Genomic DNA, 21,631 nt, shown 5'->3' on the forward strand with positions numbered 1-21,631 from the left:
AGTTCCTTTGTGGTGCACACACACACACACACACACACACACACACACACACACACACACACACACACACATACATGGCTTAGGCTTATTTCAAACACTTTTCGAAGACTTTTACCATTGAAATGTAACTCAGCATCAATATGTTTTCTTCACAAATCTTCTGATGGCAAACAGGAAAGCTATTCATTGATTGTATCCCTACTTCATAAGATGTGTGGATAAAGAACATAGCAATGTGTTAAATCGGGATTTGTTGAGAACTTTTAATATCTCCTAACTCTAATTATTCTATCATCACAGTTTTAACAGTCTTTCATTTTTGACTTCAAGAATCTATCACTGAACCTGCAGGAACAGTTTCAAGGAAGAGCCATGAAACCATGGCGGCACATCAAGCACAAGCTTCTTTTCATCTCTGCCGAAAACGTGCTGCAGTTTTGGGTTACATCGTCTGATGTCCACGACAAACTCAGAATCTCCCCCCTCCCCATTTATTTATTTTTTAAATTGAATCACAGAGGACAGGTTAATGGAAGAATCCATTAACCTGTCCACAGATTGACTTCATGAGACACTGTCAGCAGTTCCTGAAATACTCAGACTGACCCGTCTGGCACCGTTCTTTCTTTTTAGGGATGTTCGGTTTCATCGTCATCAAGTCGCCTTCGTCACTTCCACCTAAATGCTTTGAGCTGCTGTCATGTGATTGACTGAGCCACTGCTTATATCAACAAATATTTAGCCAGGTTTACCTAATGAAGTACCTGATGAGTGCAGTTCACTCTCTAAAAGCAAAATGCCACAGCCAGTTTATTTATTTGTTTTGCTGTTTTCATCATTCAGCAAGATTATAAGCAATCCAGCACCAGAGATGCTAGATTGCAGAGAGTGGAGCATTGCTCAGTGTGGCTAATTTGTAGGAATAGTAAGACTATCAGTGTTTATATCAGTGTTATGTTTGTTCACACTTCTTCTGAGATGTGAGAAGACTGTAGGTTTCAGGTTTGGTAAAAAAAAAAAAAAAAAACACATGAAGGCGTTTGGTGAAGAAGAGGACATCATGGTTATTGGTTTTATCATGGTTATTTTCTGACTCAAACGTGTGATGATGAACTTTTCCCTCTATCTGACCTTCCTTGCACTCTCTATCTGATTTGCACGCTGCAGGTAAAATATCGGTCATAGGTGAAAATGCTTCGGGGTCCACAGGGTTTAATAACAAAAAATTCCCCACGATGCTTTGCTTCTTTGAGTTGATTCTGATTGCTTTGCTTGCAGTCTTTACTGCCCCTTTGTTTTTATTCGACTTGTGCAGCTGCTGAAAAGGGAAATGCACCTCTGACTGTTCGACGGAAGTTATTCTCTTCCTCCATCAGTTTAGCTCGATTCTCTACGACGGTCGGCTGAAAATCAACACATGTAGCCTGGTATCTTTTCTGATCATAATTCATTTCAGTTGCTCTTTCACTGTCTGAAAGCTTGACAAAGAAATCAGAACTGAAAGCCTGTTAAGTTGAAAAGAGTCTCAGGTTATCAGGGCGTCTGTCTGCATGAACGCCTGTGTGTGCACGGGGGGGCAGGGAACACACTCATACATGGGACACTAGAGGAGGGGAGTGTGTGCTTGTGTGTGTGTGTGTGTGTGTGTTGCTACAGGGAGGAGGACAAGGGAGGAGGCTCGCCTTTTCCCCTCACTCTGACGCGCTTGTGCAGCAACAGAGCAAACTTAGTGGGAACGCTGCTCCCTTCACTGAGAGCTGTGGGCTAAGTCGTGTTTTGTATCGGGTCTATTTTTGAGTTTCTACAGAATCAAGAGGGAACCACTTCAAGGGGAAAAAACGATTTTTGTGAAAGTTTAAGCCAGGGAAAAAAAAAAAAAAAAACATGTCTGATGCTGGAGTAAACCCGCACTTGGAGGGAATTATTTCGGATTTTGAAGGTTTGTCATTTATTTTCTCTATTTTTCTCAGTCCCAGTGTTTATCCTGGCCGTTTTATAGTGAGCGCCAGCATCTGTCAGATACTGTCCACAGTCTTTCCACCATACAGACTTGAACTCGCTGGGTTCAAGTCTGTATGGTGGCTTACTTGTGTTTTTACAAGAGTGGTTGTTAGCCTGTCAAAAATAGGGCGGTGGGTAAACGCTCGCCAAATCAGCCTGTCATCTGTTGTTGATTATCCTAGAGAGTAACGTCAATAACAGAAACAGACACAGCATTGCCTTCACTTCAGCGCGTTAAAACACCTGCATGTAGCACATAAGACATTTGTCCCACTCTTTTCCCTGCTTTGTTTGTCTGGTGCATCTGTTCCCTTTGTCCTATTTTCCTCTTGTATTCTGTCATCCTTCCTTCTCTCAGCCTTCCTTTCCTGTTTCTGCTGCTGTCAGTACCTCCAGCTGCTGCCCGGCCTGCTGCGTTTGACGTCACGGCCTGGTGACGCCGACCATACTCACAAAGCTGGTTAGGGCTCAACGATGAGAAGAGCTCTGGTTCAGTGCCTTGCAAAAGTATTTGTGCCTCTTCAACTCCTACACGTATTGTCACAAAACAAAATATGACATGACGAAGCGGAGCGTCGACATGAATTGACAGAGAAGTAATACGTGTACATTTTTCAGCAATGGACCAACCTATGTGCTCCTTTAAAACGTTAGAATTGGTGTTTCTAAATGAATATAAACTTTTTTTTTTGCATTATTTCAGGTCTGAAAGCGCTGCATCTTTTTCATTAATTTAACCATTTCTCATTTTCTGCAAATAAAAACCAAATTGTTGCTTGGAATAAAAGAACAATGTCCATTTTACTCAAACATTTGCCTATAATAAGCAAAATCAGAGAAACTGATCGTTTTACGTGGTCTCAATTTTTTTTCGGAGCTGTATAATTTTTAGAAGGTAACCTAATTTCCATTTAGTTGAAGCTAAGCAGTGTCTGTTACATTCAGTGTTTGATGACGTGACTTAGGATCTGATTTGTTTAGTTCAGATAAAACACTGTATGCAGTAATAATTTACTAACTCGAGGTAACCTGCTGTAGCTCTTTGTCCTTTTACTCTGTCTGGTTCTCTGCATTCTTCCTGTTGCAAATGTGTGATGCTCTATCACTTCCACTTTTTCCAAGTGATATGAGCAGAGATGCTACTCAGGCAAAAGAAAAACATAGCTTTATCACAATATAATGTGTAAATGAACTCTAATTATATATTCATCGTGTTTCTAGAATACACATATTTATCAAACTATAACAAAAAAGTTCACCCTCTTACAATAGCACTAACACAATAATATACAAACACAAAAATTATTTTTAGAATAACATGATACATTTTATGATTAGATTTAGGGGTGCACTGATTGCAGATTTCTGGCCGATCGCCGATTACCAATCTTTTACAAAGCCTAACTTACAGATTCCGATTTTAGGCGATACCATTTGTTGGACTGAAATGTTACTCAATATATCAAGAAAGTTGCTGAATTGGTAACAGTGGGGTGAATATTGTAAATGTGCAGACATGACCTGGTCAGCCGGTTTGTCAGTCAAACCTCTCTCACGGGAGGAAAGAAAAGCACAGTGGTTGACTTTTAGACTTTTGCAGAGGCTGACCAGCTTCACATGTAAAAATCGGCCGATCATCAATCTCCCCAAATTAAGGAAATCGGCACCGATAAATCGGTGTAACCCTAATTAGATTACAATATATATTCACCATATAAGATGATGATGTTGCAGAAAAGTAGTTGGGAAAATGTTTCATCTATGGGAACTAATGAAGTTTATTTGATGTCTGGATGTTAATGAGAGACTGAAGATTTCCTGAAACTTAAAGTGGGGATGGTTTAATGTATTTTAAAGGCACATTGTGTCATTTTATAGCATGTATGTTAATTTCAGTTCTTCTGATATCAAAATATCATCATAGCCTGTCTCTTTAAGAACCTCCTACCAGCTGCTGCTGCATGAAAAGCTGCAACCCAGTAAATAAACACATCTGCCTGAATAAGTTAGCATGAGAGCATGTGTGTTTTTCTTTTAGTTGTCAGGTTCCTCAGATGTTGGGCATATTCTGATCAAGCTTCTTGTTTGTGTGTTGTTGTTTTTTTTTACTTCACTAAACACCCATGTCTATTACTCTTCCATATTGCCCAGAGCTGTGGGGAATCATGCAGTACACCTGACAGAGTGAGGTTTACTGCGCTGCTCCTGGGCAGCACTCACACCCATCACCGTCAGTGGAGGGAGGTGTTTTTGACAGTGCACCATTAAGGCTTTTCATACCCAGAAAAATACCATAGCTTGAAACTTCATCCCTTACTGTTTGGCCTTGTCCTGTCAGTGGCGAGGGGTCGGTTGTGTTTTTCTGTGCGTGACCACAGATTTTTCTACTCTGTGAGGACTGACAGCGTCTAAAGCCCCACTATGCATGAAACGGTTTTATATAACCGGTGTCTGACACAGAGTTACTGTCCTAATCAGTTGACTTATTGCATGTGGCTACAAAACCAAATTTTCTCAAGGATTTAGGCAGTGAAGTATACCCGGCCATTTAAGAAAATTGAATTGGCTGCTTGTTATGCACATTCTTTATTAAATAATCTACTGAATTGGCTTTCTGAGGGTTATTTTGTTAAATTGTTTAATAGCGCTGTCACATAGTGTAAGTTGTTCACATGTTTTATTAGTGGTTTGACCCCATGGTTTCTCCAACTAATGATATATCTGGGGCTTCTCACTTAGACATTCATTGCTTTTCTTCCCTATTTTGTAAATTTCTTGTAAAAATCATTGGTTTCCTAATCGCTTCCTGTTTTAAATGCATACTCAGCACTTGACTCACGCGGTCCAGACTAAAATCTTGATGTCTCAACAATGCAGAGACACAAACTATTTGTATAGTTGTTATGATATGGTATTGTTTATGAAATGACAGGAACTCACTGGCTGTCAAGCGTCTAACCTCAGGCTAGAAACTGTATAATATTAGTTAAATTATACTCTGTTTTACATTATGAAACATTATAATGTTGTGTTTTTGCTGATAAATTACAAAATTTAATAGGTGTTTATTTGAAATGTCTAAAAGTCTATATCATAATTTATTTAAAAAAAGGAACAATACACATTAAAATTGTCTATTTCTGTCATGTAAGATTTAGCTGTAGAGACAGATTTTCATTTCCACTGAAGGTTGATGATATTAGTATAAAAAAATATTAAAATGGAAAAGACAACTTTATCATAACTTTAATATGTTATACATTATATCCAATATGCAATGTCCTTTAACAGCAGTAGGAATAATTATTGTTTCCATGTTTTATTTAAAATCAATGAGATATTAAACATTTTTAATACAATTTGTATGTATTAGTATGAATATTATTATTATTTTTATTTACTTTTCAAACATTGCTCTGCCATCGCTTTAGATATTTGCATTAGAAATGCTGCATTATTCTAACAGGACATAGTCCCAGTTTATATATTTAATTTTTGGTCAACTAAGGAAAAGCACATTTTTGCTAACCTCAGTCTGGCCACAGATTGCACAAGTTTTGCCTAATGCATGTGTTACAGTGTCTTAGCCATCTTATATAATTTTCTGACCAAGTTTGGCAGAAAAGCATATTGTCTGGTGAGAGCTAAACGTAGCCACAACCTTGGATTCCCCCATAGCAATCATGTAACAAAATGGAAAGCAACGAGTTAGACGGACACAGTCCAGTGGCAGAGTGGGCTTAAATACAAGCTGCACATTTATTATTAGGCTTAACTGGCAACATTTTCATAAAAATGAAATGGTAGGATTATAAAGTTCTTGGACAAGGAACAGATTCCCCTCAATTTAATAAAAAAACTAAAGCGTGACAAAATGAGTGTTGCTGCATTCATGAATGACTTCTTTTTTTTCTAAAATATGTTCCTGGAACTTGCGGCCTTCATTGAACACTCAATTTATAGGAAATATGGTGCAGAGAGATGGGGAGGAGACCAGGAATCGAACCCAGAACAACCAGATTGAGGGTTGAACACAGTGCAGTAACAACTGAGCCACTCAGCGCCCTACAAGTAATGCTTTAGTGGTTTTACCTGCAATGCTAGTAAAACCACTGTAAAAGGACATGTTTCACTTTCTCATTTCATGTTGTGACCTTTTCAAAAAAGTAAGAGTGCAAAAGCAGTGAAATGAAGACATATTTAAAAAAAAAAATAGACTTCAAAACCTGCTTGGCATTCAGTTCAATTGCAGCGCTGCGTGAGTATTAGCCGCTGCTGCGTGAATATTAGCCGCTGCTGCATGCTTAATATGGTGAAAGTCTCTTTTTGTGGCATTCCTTAATCAGAAACATTCTTCTTTTTCAATTCCAGTTTATTTCAAACATGAGTATAAATTACAGAAACCAAAGAACAAAAGTATAATCAAACAAAGAAAGCAAGTCACATACAGTCTAAACTCATTCAAAACAGAAAATGATTAAAATGATTTAGATTTTGCTTAACTCAAACGGAGCAGATATTAATCTCATTCTTTATACATAACAGTCCTGCAGGTAAAAATGGCTATAATGGCTATTAGAGATAGAAACACAATAGGGTTTATCGTAAAATCTGGATGCAAAATGACTTGCTTTCTAGAAGAAATTAAAAAATTTAACTGCTTCCTTGTAAAACAAAAAAAAAAAAATAGCTGCCCTCATTTCTTCTCTGCTCTTTACTTCATTTCAATCTTTTGAGCTTCAAACACAGGATGAAACAGAAATATTAGTCTTTGTGAAAGTGTGTTTCTTATTTTCAAGGACTTGCATTAAAAGTCCTTTTGGGCTTGTTCATCTTCAAATTTCTAATCCTAAATTTCACACTGGCAGAAAATATTTTTGTTTTATTTTCAACTGGTCTCTTTTTGTAGCTTTTTCCTGCTTTCAAGTTAGATTTTTGTTTTTGTTGTTTTAAAGGAATCTCTAACTCCTCTGGAATTATTCTTATTTATTTTTTTCTGAAACTATTAATTTGTGTAACTGAATAAAAGCAATTAAATTTGCTGTTTTGCCTTTCTTATCTCACTTGATTATTGATCGATCCTGAGACCAGGACATTGTTCATGTGTTCAGTGGGCAAAACGTGGGGTAAACCTTGCATTACAAATGAAAAAATGTATCCACATCCTCACAACTAAGGGAAATTTAAAGTCAGCAGATCAGTTTTTGGAGCACGGGAGGTAATTGGAGAACTCTGAGAAAACCCACAGAGACTTAACAAGTGCATATAAACTCCATGCAGAGTCTCCTGCTGAGATCCAAACCTGCAACAATTTAGAGTTAACTGAGACAACAGGGTCAACCTCCTCTCTCTTTAATATATTGTCAAATTAGTGCATGTAATAAAGTTATATTTGTAAAAAAAAATATATATATATACTTGTTACTATTTGTGTTTGTTTTTTTTGTTGACTGCTTTTCATGCAGCTGTTTGCATTCTGGTCTAAAGAGAGCTAGATTATTTTATTGCTTGCAGTAGACTGTAAATTATATATATATAAAAAAAAAAAACTAAAGGAAAAACTGTCTCATATCTGAAAATCAGATTAGTTTCCCTTATTAATTTGCGGGGAGACAGCTGAAATGTTATTGTGTCTAGTTCTTAACCAACAAAGACATTTTGGTTTAAAACTGAGAGGCTGGGGAAAACCTCCCTCCCCTGCGGGTGTAGAAATGTTTAAAAATAAACATGTTCTCGTTATACATACATAGTTTTCACAAGGATTTTGAACGCAACTCTACAAGTAAACATGAGCACATGTGTTGCAGGCGCACCGCAGGCCAGAAACAGATCAGATAATCAGCACTGTGTTTTGAACTGAAGGAAACTTTCTTAGGGTGTGTGTGTGTGTGGGGGGTTGGGGGGATGCGTGTGTGTATGTGTGTGTGAGTGGTCTAACTTGTGTATAATTACGATGCCAGCTCTTGGCCACTGGCTGCGCTCCTCTGCTTTTCAATGGAAGTCAGATTCAAGCTGACTTTCAGCCCGATGAAATCTTCCCAGGGGGTAATTCCATCCCTCCGTGTTTGCGTCTTGGACAGTGCAGCTATTTCCTCGCATAAACCAAGAGCAGGGAAGATGCATAAAAGTAGAAACAGGGAGTCATGGAAATTCTTTGTTCCTACGACTGGAGGTGGATGACATTTGGATGACGGTCTCCATTACAACATGGAGGGAAACACTTTAAGCTGTTCCATGTAAAAGTGCGGAAGTAAATATTATATTGCGCCACACATGTAGCAACCAAGTCATGTCACAACAATGCATAGAATAAACTGTAAAATGTAACGAAAGCCTGGATGTGTTTATGGGTGAAATGAAATCAGAGCATGATTTAATTATTTCTGCTCATTGTTTCTTTCCAGCTTCAAATCTCAAGTATTAATTCTTTGACATTTTGACTAAAATCTAATGGGAAAAATGGTATCAAGTGGAAAAAAATGGGAAGCCACTCAGTTCTTGATGAAGAAATGTTAAAATTTTGATGCCTAATATATATATTTTATTTAGTTCTGGCATTGTTCTTTTTCTCTTTTTTTTTTGTATGTGCAGTCTGTTTCAAGTCACCTCAGCTTCTCAAAGGAAATGCACCAAGGTCTTGACTAAGCCCAGGGCTTTCTATTTCATAATTTTCATCCACTCTTTGGAGGATAACATTAGAAATTTTGCATCAATGTCATTTTGCACATTCCAATTCTTGAGATTGTCCTACATTTTCCTAGAACCCCCCCTCTGATGAACAATAAAAATTATGGTAGATTCTACGTTGGTCCTGCTGCAGCAAAGCATCCCCAAACCATGGCATCCTCACCGCCATGCTTTACATTTGCTATGAGATTATTTTTCCCGGAAAGCTATATTTGATTTAAGCAAAACATGTCCTCTGTTCTCCATGTTGGACTCATATGTGCAAAAAACCGCAGAAGCCCTGGTCTTTGTTTATGTTCTCTTTGTGACTCTTTAGTCTAGAATTGCATTTTTTTTAAGGGAGCAAATGTTTCTTCCTTCCACATCACCCAAAGAAGTGTCTGTCTCTGTCTAATTGTAGAGGTGTGAGCCTTCATATTCACAGTAACAAGTCTCTGCTGTAGATTTCATGGTGACATTTTAGCTTTATAAACAAAACAAAAAACAAAAAAAAACTTATATGAACATCTTGTACTCTAATTTCAGGGTATGCTTTCTTTGACAGTCACACCTGGCTAGCCTTGAATTCCTTCCAGGCTGATAGCCTCCCAGCTCTTTATTTACTTTTAAACTCACTGCTATCATACCGTGTCTGTCAAATGCAGCTAAAGGAAGAGTTACTGATTATAACTTAACAGACAGCTTAATAATGACTGTCTGACTACACTGTAAAATGCCACTAAGGAAGGAACAGGAACAGGAATTTCACTTAAAAAGGGAAAATGAAATGATAAAAAATAGTTCAGTTCCAATTTAAGTTCAGTTCAGTTTATTTATATAGTGTCAGTTAAAAACAAATGGCATCTTAAGACACTGTACACACAAAATAAAAGTGAGTTCAATCCAGTGACTGAGAGCTGGAGAGTTGAATGCTGAACAAGGTGTCACAGGCATATTTGATCATGTTAAAAAAAAGGAAGACACATCCCGATTGCTATACAGTTTTTTCTTTGTCCTCCCCATGCAGCCCTGAAGAGGTCCTTCGAGGTTGAGGATGTTGACACTCCGTCCCATTCTTCGCCCGGCTCTCGCCGAGCCACCAATTCCCCTCTCCGTAACGCCATGTCTCCCACCAGTATCTACTACCGTGACCTTGGCAGTGCCGCCCCTGCAACCAACAACAACAACCTCAACTACTCCCAACCGCGGTCCATCATGGGCGGCGGTGGCTCCAGGACCCCTGAACCCGTTTCACGCCGTTCTGAGCTCTCCATTGACATCTCCTCCCCCAGCAAGCAGGTGGACAACATCACCAGCCCTGCCTCCTCGCGCTTTCTGAGCAACAGCGCGCTGAAGCGCCCCGAAGTCTTGGGACACTCCAGGACCCCAGAGATGGGCCACAGGAGGGAGGTCACATTTGCCAAGACCCTCACCGATTCCCCGGTGATCCGCCGCAGCGAGGGCAACAACAACAACGGTATCATCCGAGCTCCGGAGCAGAACCATGCTCGCAAGTTTGAGTCGCTGAGTCTTGGTGATGTGCGTAAACCTGAAATCAACATCACGAAAGCTCCCCCAGAGAACAATGGCCACCACCCAGCTGTTCATCACCCTCACCACCCCAACCCGCACCACAACACCATCGTCACCACCTTCCGCTGCTCCTCTCCCAGCCACGCTGGACGCAAGTCTCCTAACCCTGACAGTAAGTCTGCGTAGTTGTGTCTCAGTGCAACACATGCTTGCTTTAGTTATATTCTCTTTTACTGTCCAATTCTGTCTTACCAAATGCAACTCCAAGCAGGATTTCTGTGTTAACAAGAAGTCATTTTCTTTAATTGCTTTGCAGATGACTGTAAAACTGTTCTTTTTTTTTTAGCAAAATTTTCTTTCTAAGTAAGCAGAAGCCAAGAGTAAGTTCAAATGAAAAGAAACTTAGAAACATTTTAAACATTTGAAGTATGTCCTAAACCTAGGAGCTTTTGGAAAAACATCATTGTCAGTATTTACATCCGGTCAATTATGTATCTGTGACAGAAACACCATTGTTTAAACGAAGCACTAATGCAGAAGACCCATACTTGGACCTGTATGAGTGTAAATGCGACTACATGCTGTTGTCCTCTACTTTCTGCTGGTATGTCACACTGAAAAATTAAGAAAACCTTTGAGGGCACAAGTACTTTTTCAATGAACTGTTCTTGAAAACCTTTACAACTAGTCCTGCCCTACAATCAATATCATCCCCTACTTAACTCGTATGATCTTAAATTTCTTAGATCGTGACTAGAACATGCCATCTGAAAGCAGTTTTTACTTTTCCTTCCACTTTTGTCCCATAAGTTAGTTCAGTAACCTCTCTTAGAAGATCGACACTAGCCTACCGCTATGGTGTGGCGACGTCTGCAGAGGAAAACCATTTAAACTGAGTGAAAGTGACTGTCTTCTAATCACATAAACCCAAGTCACACATTCTCCTTTGGTGGAAGAACAAGCATCCTGCTGGTTTAACAATATTGCTTTTTCCAGAGTAGAGTTTCTTTGAACTTTCCCCTTAAGTCCATAGCTGTTGGTGCACATCCATTCACACTATACTGTAACTGACTGAACCAGTATTAGATATCGCACCAAGAAACGAGCCAACAACAGGAGCAGCTTGTCTGATTAATCGGATGTCTGCCTGCCTGCCAGTAATACAAGAAGCCGTGTCCTTGGAGAACCATCTGTCAGCAGTAAGAGAAGGCAGACTGACTGTCTGTATCTGTGGTTATTCATTTCTTTTGTTCATGGCATATTAAAGCTTGGGGGATTTTTGCAATGTGAGGAAAACCTCACATGGCAAAAACCGGTTTGGCGTGGCAGTTGAGCTCTTAATTAGAGTTATGATAGAAGTGAAATTATACATGTATGTAACTGAGGACGAAGACGTTTTCCCCTCTCGGTTGGATTTGTTCTGTTTGATTCTGTATGACAACATGATCCAATTACATGCAGAGTACAATTCCTTTTCAAAACCACACAACTGCATGTATTCCAGTGTGGAATAGTTTCGAGTGCAATTACATGGCTTACAGATATGTGTGCCACGTTTTAGTAACACATAGCCAAGTTTATGTAACCCATATATAGTTTTGTGACACTTAAACATATTTTGTGGAATTATTTTGGTAATAAAAGTTAATTAAGTTCACAGACTTATTGGGTCGAGTGTGTAAGATACACAGTTGACAGATGTGGACACTTGTGTTGACAGTCCTGGTAAAGATCTGAGCAATCTGAAATTTGATTTGAAAAATGAATAAATAAATCAAACCCAGACCAATAATGAAATTGTTGCCTATATAATTTCATTTCTATTATAATTGACACCATGAAATTGTCCTGCTTCTTTAGTTAGACTAGGAGTTAAGAAACTCCTACTCTTTCAAACACTCCCCCTTCAGTATCTTATCACAACAATGCTCCTCCTTTATGCTGTTTAATTAAAACAGTTTATAGGAGTTTGTATGATAAACTCAACACTGGAAACTCATGCAGCAATAATCAAAGCAACACAGGGAATATTATTCCCTGTTTTGGATGAGGGAATAACATTGTACAAAAAAAGAGTTAAAAAAAAAAACAGATTTTAGTAACACTCCCACTTTAAAAATCTTTTTATATATCTTTGTCATGCAGGGGAACACATTTCATTTAATCTGTGTATGGAGTGATAGCATCATCCTGTTGAAGAGTCCTGTAAACCAGAGAGGCTCATCTGGAGTGATGACTGTTATATCGTCACACTGATTTATGCTTTTTATTTCTTTGTCCTTTCTACTATATGAAATACAAAAAATATCCACCAGACCATTCCAATATTGTTTGATCATGTTAATCACTGCCAAAAGTAACATGTGAAATAAATGGCTGTAGCTACTAGAGGAAAACTAGGTCTTTTTGAGATGCATTGCTATTAAATGCATTACTCAGGTATTTTTGTACTTACTTTATGATTAGATATAATCTCTTTCTGATTTTAGGCCATTTAACGTTTTGTACTCTTGGCTGGGTCACAGTATTACGTGTTTCCAGATGAAATAGCCCACTTTATCATTTAGCTTTAGATGTTTTGTCTTCAGACTGTGAACAATGCGCCAATGTCTGAATCTGTCTGTGTTCGCCGGTGCTGCAGGATGTCATGTTGTGTTCTGCCTGTTTGTCGTCTTTTGCAAGCAACTATAAATCTCTTATCTGTGTCTTTGCTGAGAGTTTGACACGGCACTCTTAGAGATTATGTAGGGAGCTAGCTACTTACTGATCCACAGGGAGGGGCCCAGTCAGGAGTCGAAATGAGTAGTGACCTGACTGGGAGTCCCAATGGCTAAAAACTCTAACCCAAGCATTTTTCAGGCATGAAACAATTACCTTCCTTTTCAATTTTAAAAAGATATTATGAAAAGTGTGGCATGTAATTGTATTTATCCATTTCATTGCAGTCATGGTAGTAACCTTAGGTTATGTATATTTTAGCTTTCAGCTTGTGACTGAAATGTTTATGTTCAGTTTCATCTGAACCGTTGCTTTGTAGCTGGCTGTTGGCTTATTGTGCAGAATCTTGAGTCTTCTGCGACGTTTAACCTGTTTGATGATGCAACCATCACCATGTTTCACTTGGGGATGATGCGAATTAGTTTTTGCAGTCAAAGACAGCGGCCTGAACACTGACCAAAAAGAAACAACAAAACAAACTGTTGTGGTTTCAATGTTTCCCACACTTGTCATTTCCTGTACGGCTTGTGGTAAAACGAGCAGACCTCTTATTGCTTCTTTTCGCCTGTCTCTCTTAATAAAGGCAGCATTTTTTGAAGTTCAGCACTTCCCTCAGAATTTCACTCTTGAGCTGTGGATCTCTGCAGCTCCTCCAGAGTTACCATGTGTCACTTGGCGGCTTCTCTTATTAATGATCTCAGTGCTTCGACTCTGAACTTAGACTGCTGTGTCTTGTTGGGTTTTGAGAGATGTCCAAAGCTTGGGTTTTTCTTTGACATCATATGTCTGGACAACAGCGGACAGGTGAGAACTGGAGCTTTAGTGCTGACCTGTCTGCTGTTGTCTTGATGCTCTTTGTTCACTAAAGATCTCTAACAAACCTCCAGGACCTTCACGGATCAGCTCGATTTATACTGACTCTATTTACTTATAAGGTGACTTTTAGGTGGTGCTTCAGTAAAGGTGGTATAGTTTTGCAGAGGATCGTGAGAAATCTATTCCTCCACAACTTTTTCATGATACAATTAATGTGTTGGGTTAATCTTGTTATTTTTTTATGTGAACATCAATTGTGATTTCTTGGCTGCTCCATAAGCTACCTTCCTGCCCATTCGGTTTTTCCACGGCGAAATGACATCACAAGCAAGTGCACACAGAGTCCACTCTGCTTCCTTCCTTGTTCTCTCAACTGGGATTGTTTCCCCCGCAGTGCGACTGTGAGGGTTCTTGCATAGACCAGCCAGAGAGACGCTGAATGCAATCCAAAAATAATCTTAATTTATTACAAAAAAGTTCAAAAGTAATTAAACAATGAAGAACTGGGCCCAAAACTGAGGTCAACATAACAAACTACAACTCAGGTGGTAACACAAAGAACTCAAGCACAAAACTGACCTAACAAACAAGACATGAGGGGAACTTAAATAGTGACCGATCAGACCACTGCTGACACATGAGGGGTAATTAAACATACAGGAACTTAAACAAATACTAGTGAAAACAATACCAAATCTTAAATTAAATAAACATAAAAATGAAACTACCAAATAGAAGAAACATTAAAGAAATGGTCAAATTAAACTAAAGAAACGGCGTCAGCTGTCACAGTGACCTCACTGCAGGGTATTTCCTCTCTCTTGTGTCTTGTGATATTATGATATTAGTCCATCAGCTTCCCAGGTCCTGGTGCTCTGCACTGTTTGGAACATTGCAAAGCAAGACATCAGTATGTTTATACAAAAGGTTTATGGGTAGGCAACCGTTTTGCATGAACTGTTACTGATGGCTGCTTACTGTTGGGCAAATAGGTCATTTAGGTTCAAGAATTTAGTCTGATTTCTTTCCACCAAAAAGCAATTGATCATCTTCTGAAACCACATCCTCAACTTCAGTTACAGAAAGTGAGATGTAGTTATTTATCTTCTAGGGAATGAGACCAAAATCTCTCTTCTAATGGGTTGTGGTACTTAACAAGAGTGAGGCAAGAATTATAGTAATTTCTGAGCAGAACGCAGAGCTGACGCGAGTCGAAGCCTTAGAAAAGTCCCACCTCAAAATGGGAAGGGATATTTACTTAGAAGAATCGTAGAGACACGTTTTAAAGCAATGGCAAGAAATCCCTCCATCTGTGTTCTGTACCTGCTTGTTCCTGTTCACCACGGCGGGGAGGAATAGTCGTTCCAGTAATCCTTGCATCCATTGCTGACATCCAGAAGGATCTATTTTTATAGCGCGGCTAATGATGAGACCCCATTCCATATAAACTCACAAGTATTAAAATAATCACACGTCTTGTCAAAGTGCAGTGTGTTTTGTCAAACAAGATCCAATTGTAATTACCTTGACTGCATCTAGTGAAGTAACTGTAAAGTATTATTAATATTATTATTAGTCCAGATATGATTTGTGTCCCACGCAAAAAGTTACACCAATGAGACTCATCGCCTGCTCAGGATCAGCTCAAGCAACCTGATGGAGAGCCTAAGCCTTAGTCTCAACACCAGGTCAACACCTTAGGCCCTAAGATGTTGATCTGTCCAACAAATTCCCCAAATTGCAGTTGGATGGAGCATCTTAGGGATGCGTAGGAACAAGCCCCATCCACGCTATGCAACTCAGCGACTGCCAATATCCTGACTACAGATAATGAAGGTCAGCTGTGTCTATTCTATCAAAACAGAGCTGATACTCGACAGAAATTGTAACGATGTTGCAGAAATCGACGAATGTTATCAGAAGTAGAGAAAGATAATCTGCATTAAAACAAGCAGATCTCTTTATAAGAAAGCATGCTGTCAGCAAACATGGAACAGAGTTGTAGTAGTGGTAGTAGTAGTAGTTTGACATAGATACTATTCCATTAAGGACACTTTGTTTTGACTTTTTCCAGCTATCATCCTTCATGAAGCCTTGAATTTGTAGGTTCAGGAATCCACAAACAAACAAACAAACAAACAAACAAACAAAAGACAAGGTAATTACACTCAAGTCTGTGTTGAGACTGACTGACCGAGACTTAGGAACAGAGAGTTGCTTTCATGCTAACACTAAAGATGAACTTCCTCCATTTTTACAGCTACTAGAGAGCGGTGAGGTCAGCAGGGCCAGCATTCGACCATAAACTACATCCTTATCTGAGGACTGGTGGGTTATCGTTGGGATCACATCCAGATACCTCATTGAGTTTCGTCTTTAGTCATGACTCTAGGGAAACAACCACTTTTTATAGCAGTGGCCCAAGGGTAAAAATAACAAGACTGAAGCCAAGGCTATTTTTTGGGAAGATGTGTATTCACAGAGTGGTAGTGCTATTGTGTCACGCCTTCCTGTTGTTCTGATCAAGAACAAAAGAGATACTGTCACGTCAGACCAGCAGATGCTTTAATTAGAGCTGGAAAATGGCTTCAAACTGTCCAAATAAACACACTGTCTTCAGCTACATTTGTCTTACAATTAAGGTGTAACTGCTCTGGTCAAAGGAGCAAGTGAAATCATTTGTCTTTAATTTGGACTGACCTTCTGAGACCGAGGGGGAGGGATCCGCAGAGGGTGATTTGTCTCTGCTTGTCCGCAAGTCAAAAAAGAGTACGCAAACACACTTTCGTTATCTTTGGATTTTTTTTTTTTGTCTGATTTTCATTGTCTCTCATTAACAAGCCCTCCCACACACACACACACACACACATGCACACATGCATTCAGCCATACATGCACCCTCAGGCAGAGGCATATCTGAGGTCAATCCTCTCCCAGTGCAATTACTCTGGACTGATCCCAGACCATTACTCAGCGTGACCTGTCGGCTAATTACCCTGGAAAGAAAGACGTTAGAGGCAAAGTAGAGGAAGCAGAGATTTTTGTGTAGGTGGTTATGAGGGAGAACTGCTGCAGAGAGAGAATGAAGTCAGCATCTAGGTTTAAAAGGATGATTTGAATGAATATGACTGTAATAATCACCCATTTTGACATATTGGACTAGGCTACAGAAGTATACATTTACTTTTTCAATGACTTTAGATCGCTGGATATAATAAAACCACAAAAGCAATGTTGTGTATTATCCCCCCCATGCCAGCAAAAAAGTGCCTCACTAGACATCTGTAGGCATCCCATGTTGTCTGACCATAGTTTATTAATGTCGGTCACTTCATTGGGTAGATTTGTTCAATTGTCCACCAATGCAAGTAGAAAAATCAATTCATTTATACTCGTTGATATGGTAAAGGCGACTTGGTGAGCTTCAAACCGAGCACCAGAATGGGAGATGAATGGTCCTTAACTATCTTTGGCTGTGGCATGGTTTGTGGTGCCAAATGGATTTTAGATTCCTGACCACGTCCTTCCCATAGAGTAGCCATTTTCTGATTACTATTTCCAGAATGATGAGCACCATATCAAAAAAGCTCAGATCGCCTTAAACTGGTTCTTTGAACGTGACTCTGAGTTCCTGTGCAACTCCAGAGTCTCCACATCTCAGTTCATGGTAGCACCTTTAGGACGAGGTGGAGCAGGAGATTATCATCATGAATCTATCACTGACAGATCTGAAGGAAATGTATGATGCTGTCATGTCAATTAGGACCAAAATCTCACAGGAATGATAACTTTGTTAATCTTATTAAGGCAATTATGAAAGCAAAAGATGGTCCAACCCAGTACTAGTAAAGTGCACCTTATAAAGGCCATAGATCTGCTTTTGCAGGGAATAACAGATTGTTAAAGACAGTGTGTCTGGTTGAGCCAAATAATGAGCACTCTGGAAGTCAGTCTCTTACATCAGTCTTGTTCAAAAATGCCCTGCAGTGAGAGCAGCGACGGTCCCTTTCAAATATCCAGAACTGAATTTTGGTCTTGTGTTTCTCCTCCACCAGGAGGCAGTGTTTGATAGATAACATCCAATTACAGGGTAAATGGGACAAAACCACGTTTCCTTCCGTTTTACACCTTAATTTAAAATGACATGTTACGTCTCGTATCACAGTAGTCTGCCTTATGGCTGCAGCCTGATGAAGCTCCTGGAACTGAAACATGGACCACAGGAGTGTAACGTCAATAGAAATGTATCAGAACAGAGATTACATGCCTTTCTCATGGAATGAGATTTTTTTTAAAAACACTCTTGCGTATCATTTCCTCTATATACTTATTTTTAACACTGCTTTAAGTCAAAACTAACAAAGCTTGAGAATATTTTTAATAAATGTCTTTATCTTAAAGGGAGAGGGAATGTAACTGAGCACTGGGAGGGAGACCATACAACCCCACACAAATAGACTCACACACACACACACACATCCACAAATGCACATGCACGCATACACACACAGTTCCGCACTCCCAGATAAGGCTTTCGGAAGTTGAAGTTTACTTTGAGCATCTGGGGGAAGTCAAGGGTTAAAGAAGTTTCCCACCACTGCAGAAAGACCTTTGTCCTGTTCAGTCATCATGCCATGTCCCACAGCTGCTGCAAACACCCCCTTACCGTTCAGCTTCCTGCGTATGCTGAGCATCCCGATGCAGATATCGATTTCTTCTTTAGCAGATTCAATTTCTCTTCCCTCTCATTTTTTGTATCAATATGTTTCTTTTGGCCTAACGCTGAACTCCACAGGAGGTTTTGCTTAAAGGCTTGTTTTCGGCAATTACACACATAACAAAACTCCAATCTTGTCATAAGATGAAAGGCAGATAGTAGATATGGGCTTCGGGCTGCATAGAGCAGGCTAAGATAAAGCTTACACTCAGCGTTTATCTTCAATTAAGTGATCCGGCTCCATTTGGATCCTCTTTGTTTATTCAAAGATTAGAGGTTCTTTTGTCCAAGAAACTAATGGCAAAATCATGTCTTTTATATTCACAATCAGATTGATGAGATTGAACTCGACTTCTGTCAGCTATCAAAACAAAAACAAACATTGCATAGCTGTGCTTTGTTGTCTGCCATTTTTAGTATTTAAAGAAAACATTTTGTTAGGTTTCCTTCTGACTTCAAATGGTGAATGTGTGAATCTTTTGACTCGAGCAAGCAGTTATGATTTAGAGGAACAAGGAAATATGAATAGATTATATGATTCTGTAATAATCAGCCTTATCAATCTTTGCTAACGAAGTTTTATACAGACGACATGCTTCAAAGAGAGCAGGCGTACGATGTCTGCGTGGACAGATGCTCAAACATGTCACATTCCTGCCGTCTGCTGAGATGAATATGAGAGCAGAGATTCATCTGCTTTTGTTTATTAATTTCTGTATCTAACTCTAGTCATTGGAAAAAATATGAATGGAACCAACAGTTTAAAACCTTCTTCACTGAATACAATGGAGACGCTGTAACTGCTTTGCGTTATAACTTAGTTGGAAGGTTTGCACTTTTACTGCACATCTTATACTCAAGACACACAATTTGATCATCAGTTTTCACAGATAAATAAAATTTGAAAGTCTCAAACTCACCGATTATACTGAGCTACTAAGAAATTTAACCAAGGGCTACAAAAATATTGCAGCAATGACCTAATAAAAACACTTAATCACATTGTATCTTGAATGGTTATTGTAGCTCCAGCTGACGTCGAAAAGTCAATTCAAAATCTTAACAATTAATTTTGGCTTAGTTTCCAGTGCAAATATCTTAGTACACATGAAATGAGACAAAACTAGCATACAAGTAACCTTTTAGCAAACTTTAGATTGAGCTTGTTTTAAGTAAATAGCTCTTTAATATTGATGAAAAGTAGCAGTTCCACTCGCAGATTATTTCACTTCTAACGTGGGAAAAATGTCTTAAAATACTTTTTTAAAATCAATATTCAAGTATTATTCATCCAACAGCAGTCCTCCCCTCCACTACAAATGCACAAGAACTAAACAGGTAAAGAAAATGGCGAGCAGCTTCAGAAATCTAAATGTACTATGTAGACTGAATGCACATTGCAAAGTTATATGAAAAAGCTTTTAAAATCTTTATCGTGTCATGAACTTTCAGTGACGGATTGATATGTGCAGTTTAAATCAGACTTTGAAGAGTGAACTACTGTACATACTTCGCCGACTGACTGCAGGACTGTGCATTAAAACGTGTTTCCTCTTGTGACATCCTAGAAGCTACTCTTGCCTAAACGTTAAAAAGCACAGCTCATAAGGGCGATCTTATGTTGTCACAGAGATTTACGCTGACAATTTAGGGATTTGGATAATTCAAAGGAAGCTTTCAGGTTCTCCTTCCAAAAGGGAACGCCGTAATCTGCTTGAAAAATAGACGTGTCGGTGGAGCTCAGATAAATGTCTAGTGAACTTTCACCTCCAGTCTGGATGGCATGAAAAGCTCGGTGATGCTACACAGCAGACTGAACACATCGACATCACTCAGGAGAACAGGAGGCAGGCAAGGATGAGGAATTAAAACGCTGAAAGGAGAGCGGGGGGCAAGCTGTTTCAAAGGAACAACCACTGGCAGCCGGAAATTCTGGAGGTAAAAAGAGTAAAAGTGATGCTCACTGATCCCTGAAAGCAGAGCTTCTCCCTTGGCCGTAATTTGCCTCGCTGCTTCTGCCTTCGTGGGGTTTCCATTAAAGAAAATTAGCATCATAACTCGGTTAGATGTTTCTGGAAGACATGCAGCGACTACACAAATAGTTTAATTACAGAGTTGTTTCCCCTTTTTTTTTTTTTTTTTTTTTTCTTCCCTCTTACTGCCTTTGAGTCGTCCCCTGCCCCTGCAGATCCAGGGATTCCCCAGAAGGCAGAGCCCGTGGAGTCGCTCTGTTTATTGTTCATTAGGGAAGGCTTTGCCTCGAGAAGATCATGAGATAGATCTAAGTGTGTGTCAGTCCTGGAAGGGGTTGTTTCTTCAATTAGATCTTGTTGAAGAGTGGCAAAGAAAACTTACTAACGGCTGCTAACCTAATAAAGTGTGAAGTTGGACCTTTGAATCCCCCATCTAAGCCAGAGGTGAAACAGAAAAAGGCTCGCAGGAGAGATGACTTCTACTTGCAGTGAAATATACAGCAACCACACAAATTTCACACTTGGTGAGTATCAAGTTTGGTTGTTAACACTTATCTCAAAGGCTTTTCATGCGTTGCTTCACTAAACTGAAATCGGACACCGGCTGGTTGAAGCCAAACATGTCTGATCCTCAGTAATGCTTGTAAAGATGTGAATAAGGGAAATTAATGAATGCTTTGCCCTTTTTCCGCTGTCGTGATTTAGTTGCAGTATTCCCTCTTGTGAGACTCTGCTGCTTAGTTTCTTTAATTTTTTTTGGAGAACCAGTCTCTCAATTGACTGTCTTTGTGGTGTTATTTTAAAGAATACATGATTCAAACTTATTGTAGTTGGCTGGTTAAGGCTGCAGTTTCTCTCCGACTCTGTCCAAGTCCTGGACGGATGTTTCCACTGAACACAGCTGAAGAAAACTTTGGCGGCTTAGAGCTCACAGGTAAATATCATAAGCAAACACTGTTCTGTCAATGAAAACCGTAATAACTGCTTAGATTTTCTGTCCGCTTTGGGGTAACCAAATCTAAAGTCCATAAAAGGAGCAAGTGAAAAAGAAAACACAGAGTTTTGATTAGCTTACTGATTGACACAGGGTGAGTGACCGAGTGGTTCATATGCCTTGAACTTTTTTCATTTTTTGTCACATTGCTACCAAATAGCATGCGTCTTATTGGAATTTGATATAAATGTCCACAGTAGCACGTTATTGTGA

The 21,631-nt window shown here is 39.3% G+C and overlaps 1 protein-coding gene across 5 annotated transcripts in view; it reads left to right on the plus strand.

The window, feature by feature from the left end:
• The window catches only part of LOC106965126 (septin-9-like), an 84,385-nt gene that overhangs the window by 23,923 nt on the left and 38,831 nt on the right, over positions 1-21,631 (plus strand). For 3 of the 5 annotated variants that reach the window (XM_015061039.1, XM_015061035.1, XM_015061038.1), the window contains exon 2: positions 9,695-10,372. In XM_015061039.1, coding sequence (XP_014916525.1) covers positions 9,695-10,372 — 678 coding nt within the window. Of the gene's footprint in view, positions 1-1,728; positions 1,940-9,694; positions 10,373-20,881; positions 20,949-21,631 lie in introns of those variants that run through there. The other 2 variants (XM_015061037.1, XM_015061040.1) reach the window with 2 other exon arrangements.

The sequence above is a fragment of the Poecilia latipinna genome, unplaced genomic scaffold (assembly GCF_001443285.1).
Source record: "Poecilia latipinna isolate Pla-1442-1.1 unplaced genomic scaffold, P_latipinna-1.0 Scaffold1770, whole genome shotgun sequence".
Classification (NCBI taxonomy): domain Eukaryota; kingdom Metazoa; phylum Chordata; class Actinopteri; order Cyprinodontiformes; family Poeciliidae; genus Poecilia; species Poecilia latipinna.